This window comes from Pygoscelis adeliae, unplaced genomic scaffold, assembly GCF_000699105.1.
Source record: "Pygoscelis adeliae isolate BGI_AS28 unplaced genomic scaffold, ASM69910v1 Scaffold179, whole genome shotgun sequence".
Taxonomy (NCBI): Eukaryota; Metazoa; Chordata; class Aves; order Sphenisciformes; family Spheniscidae; genus Pygoscelis; species Pygoscelis adeliae.
This window is the reverse complement of record NW_008825612.1, coordinates 1,124,980-1,130,691: the sequence shown is the minus strand read 5'-3', so window position 1 is coordinate 1,130,691 and position 5,712 is coordinate 1,124,980. Positions and strand designations below refer to the sequence as shown.

Genomic DNA, 5,712 nt, shown 5'->3' with positions numbered 1-5,712 from the left:
GGGAGGAGGGAAAACACAGATCTAAATTATGCTAAAAACAAATGTAGTCCAAGGAAGACCCAAAAACAGTCACATCTGCCTTTGTGCCAGGATAGGTCACCTAGCTTAATATGGAGACACTACAGGCCACGAATCCTATCTCCTCTTCACATATGTTTCAATTTAAAACTTATTCATTCCCCTTCTTCCCATTATGCAATGTGAAGAAAACAGGCTACGGATTCTATCACCTCTAACTAGACATCTCCTTACAGGAGGAAGTAAGTAGGAAAACAAGAACGCTGCACAATTCTGTGCTAAAAAAGGGAGCAAATACATCCTACGTGGTCTATCAGTCCAAAGGCCATACGGTGAGTACCCGTCACCTACAGCCAGAAGGGCTCAAAGTCTGCTTGGATACAGTTTAAGGCCTTATGTGGCTCAGAATGGCAAGTTATGTGCTGTAACCCCAGATACATCTAACAAGTTATTCATGGAGCTCAGAACTAAACTTCCAGTGCAACATACCCTCTTCCATAGAAATCCAGAAGACAAGTATTTAAAACCACATAACATAAAATAACATTTATATTTGGGGGGGTGTTATGTTGGAAATTGAGACTATACATTCCTATACAAACAATAACCTCTACCACTGACCTGAAAATGAGGGCTAGAGACACACTTGGCAATTTGTTTAAACAAGGGTTCCTGGATTTTGACAAATTGTGATGGTTCGATTACATCCAAGATTTCCTCCAGCTCTCCAAGAAACATGACCTAAAGGCAAGGAAGGAAGCATTGAATATAAAACCTCTGAATCATCTTGATCAGCAAAATGCTGGTAACCCTCAAATTCTACCACTTCAGGGAGAAATGGAAGCCGCACTAGCTCAGTATATATATTTTCTCTCAAAAAATGTGATCAGTTCTACCTTTAGCAGTTTTTGGATTCAGTCTCTCAAAAGGAGGACGAGTGTGTGCAAATGCTGTATTTAAAGTAGTTCTTTACAAGAAAATTCAGAATTGCACCAGTATATCCGTGCTGAAAACCTAGCCTCATAGAGACAAAGAATTTGGCCAAGGCTTAAACTGTGTTAACTAAGGAGTCTCTTAATTTTACCTCATTTTTGTAAGCAATATTCAAAATAACGGTTTTGATGTGTCACAAAATCTCATTAGGGAAACTCAGATTTGCATCAAGAATCTGAAATAAAAATGCAAATGTCTAACTGCATCTTTTACGTGTTTACTAGGTAAACGCCAGACAATAAAATATCTTTCATCCTCCCTGGAAAAACAGTATCCTCACATATAAAAAATTCCAAATCTAACAGAGTTTTCCAATCTATCCTCAACTATGTTTATTTTCTCCTTTCTAAAACAAAAAGAAATTCTCTGCAGAAGAACCAGTGCTTATTTTGTGAATAGAAACCATGGTTATCAAACTTTTCTCTACATAGTCAAAACTGCCCAAGAAAACAGAATTCAAGTACGGAAAATCACCTACAAGAATTAATACCAAGATCCACCACAGCATGTGCTAACTACCTGGAAATATCAAAAGGTTCCCTGCCTAATATATTGTAGAAGAAAATAACTCTTACTTTTTGTTAATACTAGCATGTCACTTACCTCTTTCTGACTGCAGGTTTTTGGCCAGAATTTCATTAAACCTCTAATGACCTAAATTAGAAGGAAAAAAAAAGTTAGATTTTTCACTTTTCTCTCAACAGGGTAAGCTGTTTATGATGCAAAAAAAAAAAGTATGGAAGAAATATTTACTGGTTCTGTGAGTGAGGGATCTTTCTCCAGAAACTGTACTATGCAATACGCCAGCTGTGAAGAAGTAAAGATTTAAGAAAATGAAGTTAGAACATTTCTATAAAGAAACCACAAAGAAACATTTTTTTTAAAAAAAGAGAGACTCAATGCAAGATGCTATACAGCTTTCTCAAATTGCATCCAATTTAAAACTGAGACGCATAGTTTGCACTGTGCAGATCCACTCAAAGTTCAGTTCATAAGAAACAACAGAACACATTACAAAAAAAATTAGGGTGACAAAGTAGCATATACAATAAAAATCCGAGCAATTTGGAATTCTAAATACAGTCATACAACCAATGTTTTGAAGCTTCTGTTACTCTCTGAAACTGTGTCTTTTTTACACATTTTATACATCGGCAAAATCATGAAAACTCTTGCAAGATGAGCCGACACAGCTAAACCTGGAATAACATACTTAGAAAGCACAGCTTTATCAGCGTAAGAAAGAGTGCACTGTCTGAAAATCAGCGAGAAAGGCAACAGGTATCACTTATCAGAGGAAAAATTACATCATGAGAGCTGAATGTATAAAGACATATGACAGCATAAATGCAGTATTAAGAAATCTGTGAGGGAGAATGTTAAAGATTATGCAAAAATGTGGGTATCAGTACTCAGAAAGTTGCCAGGGTGAAGAAGATCCTTGACAGAACAAGACTAAGGAAACCCAAACATCCTCTTGGGAGAGGGAATGGGAAAGGCAAACTTGTGAGAATGAGAAAATAGCAGAGAGGAAAACCTAAAGAGAGAGTTTAACTACTAAACAAAATCCCCAAAATGTTACAGATGTATGTTACACTTTTAGTTATCTAATCAGAACGGAAGCAAGACATTTATCATACAAAGCACATTAAATCAATTTTAGAAAACCTACTGCATTTTTTCCACATTTCAAAACTTTCCCCCCACCTTTTATGTGCTACGCAATTAAATTTCCAAAGCAACCTTAAAAAAAAATGTATCATTCTAACTGAGCATAAAATATTTTTGTAATTTCTACCTGTGCATGGAAGAGTGATAAACTCCTGACAGTATGTAAAGGGATCAGCACCTTCACCAGAAACTGTTTATGCTCTGCCTTAAGAGGTAAAGCAAAACCATTGATAATACTAGAAATTAGAAGAGAAATATTTGTTAGTGTTATCATCACAGAAAACATTCTTGAGTTCTGAACAAGCACTTTCTAGATGAAAATAAATTAGCAGTCAACACCTGCTTACAAATAGCAGGCTCATGCCATTTGCAAACAGGTGCTGACTTTTGTCCTGCTTCATATTAGCAGTACAGTACATATCTAGGTAGCAATTGAGCTCCAATTTCAGAATAATCATATAAACAGCTGCACAAACCTGTTGCCAAACAGGTAAGACCTTGTCTATGTGGTCTGTAAATTCATGTAAGCAAGGTGTTCTTGAGTAATTAACTTACCAGAATTAGATTTACTCAAAGTATTCACACTGCTAGTGTGCTCAAAAAATAAAAAATTCTGCACCATGTAAGGATGCAGTGCACAAAATTTCACATACACATACGCACACACAAAATCAATCCAACACTTTTGGCTGTAACTTGCATCCAGTTATATACTCTTGGCAAAGATGTGACAGAGATTTGCACATGGGCTTAAAGATGAGCATGTGCGCACATCTGTTTTCAAAATCAGGGCTTATAGTAATACTTTTTCCGAATCCAACACTATTCTGACGTGTCCAGAAGGGAAGTTCAAGATAGATAATAAATAAAGACTCGTTTACCTTCCTAAAATTTCCAACAGTTCAGCTACGCCATTGAAGTGTTCAGTTTCATAAACAAATCTAAAAAAAGACAAGTTAAATATAAGTAATATATCAGTTTCCTAAAATGTTCATAAGCAAAAAGTACCCCCTGACACAACTTACCGTAGAAAAATATTATTAATCTGTTTTCGGATAAATGCTCTAAGACCCAGAAACTTGCCATAAATTCTGTGCAAGACTGTTTTTAGGTAGTCTCGTTCTCGAGGGTCTTCGCTGTCAAACAGCTCCAACAGCTGTGTTTAAAGGAAAAAGAGAACTGAAACAGTAGGCATTTGACAAGTATGACACACACAGACTTCTATATAAAAGTTAAATTCATAAAAGCACATGCATGTAAGAATGTGGTATCCGTGTTACCCAAGGTGTTGAAACATCACTAAACTCAGTTTATTAATTTCCACTTCTGACATGACACAACTTTGGAAATCTTCAAACTACTAATAAACTTTTGATTAACTGGCTCCAAAATGCTGCCTTCCTTCTCCCCCAAAATAAATAAAATAAATTCTTAGATGCTGTCATATCTACAAAATAAGACAGTTTGCCTCTTACCATCCACCATTCCTTCACTCTGCAGAACTAGAAGATCCTCATTTGCTCTAATATTTTGTTCCCACAACATTGTGTCAAGGTCACATTTTTCTAATTGCTTGTAATTTATATTATGAGCTCTTAAGCCTTCCTAGTGATTGCATGGCCTTCACGCTGTGGAAAGACTCAGCAGTGAAGTCTATGCCAGCACTGCATCTGCTGTTACAGGATCTCTGCTAATCGATACAAGTCAAAGCATCAGGGGGAATTAATCCTCCAGGTTGAACAAAATGGTAACTTCAACATCCAGTTTGGGAAAAACAAAGAAACAACCCACCCAAAAAGCCAAACCACAACAGATAACCCACTTTTACTAAGCAACTCTTATGTAAGATTTTAAAACAGCAAAATCATTATGTGGTACTCGGTCAAAAGAGAACGCCATCCGGTGTCTGGTACTGTACAAAATATATCCCAAAACACCAACAACTGAAGCTGCCTCTAAGAATTAATATCACCTGCAGATCTTTGTTCTATTTCCCTTGAATCCTCTACCACAAAAGTATGAGCTTCCCCCTACCCCTTCTTTATCTTTTTTGACACTACAACGTTGGCTATTCTGGTGGACATTTGGAATAAGTTTGAAGGTAAACTATATTTAATAACGAAACAAAACAAACCAAAGAAACAAACAAAAGCAAAACAACAATAAAAAAAAAAAACACCCAACCCCCAGATGCACAGAAAATAGGGAAGTTTCAGGTAGCAGTCATAAGCAACCAGTACCCCTCTTGCATGAAAAAGAAAGTAACTGTCAACCAGTACCTGTCTTGCAAGAGAAATGAAGACAGTTTGCCAAAGAGGTCTTACAAATGTGTAAGATGCTGTCAGAAAATTATTACAGGAATGGTAGAGAACAAAATTATCATAGAATCATAGAATAGTTTGGGTTGCAAGGGACCTCTAAAGGTCATCTAGTCCACCCCCCCTGCCGTGGGCAGGGACATCTTCAACTAGATCAGGTTGCTCAGAGCCCCGGCCAACCTGACCTGGAATGTTGCCAGGGATGGGGCATCCACCACCTCTCTGGGCAACCTGGGCCAGTGCTTCACCACCCTCAGCATAAAAAATTTCTTCCTTCTATCTAGTCTAAATCTACCCCCCTTTAGTTTAAAGCCGTTCCCCCTTGTCCTGTCGCCACAGGCCCTGCTAAAAAGTCTGTCCCCGTCTTTCTTATAAAGCCCCCTTTAAGTACTGACAGGCTGCAATAAGGTCTCCCCGAAGCCTTCTCTTCTCTAGGCTGAACAACCCCAACTCTCTCAGCCTGTCCTCATAGGGGAGGTGTTCCATCCCCCTGATCATTTTCATGGTCCTCTTCTGGACCCGCTCCATCAGCTCCATGTCTTTCTTATGGCTGCATTATTGGCTCTGTATGTTAGGGAGTGTTTCGATTGTATAGAGCTTAACGATTGTGATGATGATACGGTTGAGTGTTTATGGGTAAGGATGAGGGGGAAGGCCAACGAGGCAGATATCCTGCTGGGAGTCTGTTATAGACCACCCAACCAGGATGAAG

At 38.0% G+C, this 5,712-nt stretch overlaps 1 protein-coding gene across 3 annotated transcripts in view; it reads right to left on the bottom strand.

Annotated features, from left to right (window-relative positions):
- Positions 1-5,712, bottom strand: part of PPP2R5E (protein phosphatase 2, regulatory subunit B', epsilon isoform) — a 74,611-nt gene that overhangs the window by 8,854 nt on the left and 60,045 nt on the right. For all 3 annotated transcript variants that reach the window (XM_009332725.1, XM_009332726.1, XM_009332727.1), the window contains exons 5-10: positions 3,708-3,838; positions 3,564-3,623; positions 2,810-2,918; positions 1,765-1,818; positions 1,615-1,665; positions 640-759 (exon numbers count right to left, since the gene is read on the bottom strand). In XM_009332725.1, coding sequence (XP_009331000.1) covers positions 640-759; positions 1,615-1,665; positions 1,765-1,818; positions 2,810-2,918; positions 3,564-3,623; positions 3,708-3,838 — 525 coding nt within the window. The remainder of the gene's footprint in view (positions 1-639; positions 760-1,614; positions 1,666-1,764; positions 1,819-2,809; positions 2,919-3,563; positions 3,624-3,707; positions 3,839-5,712) is intronic.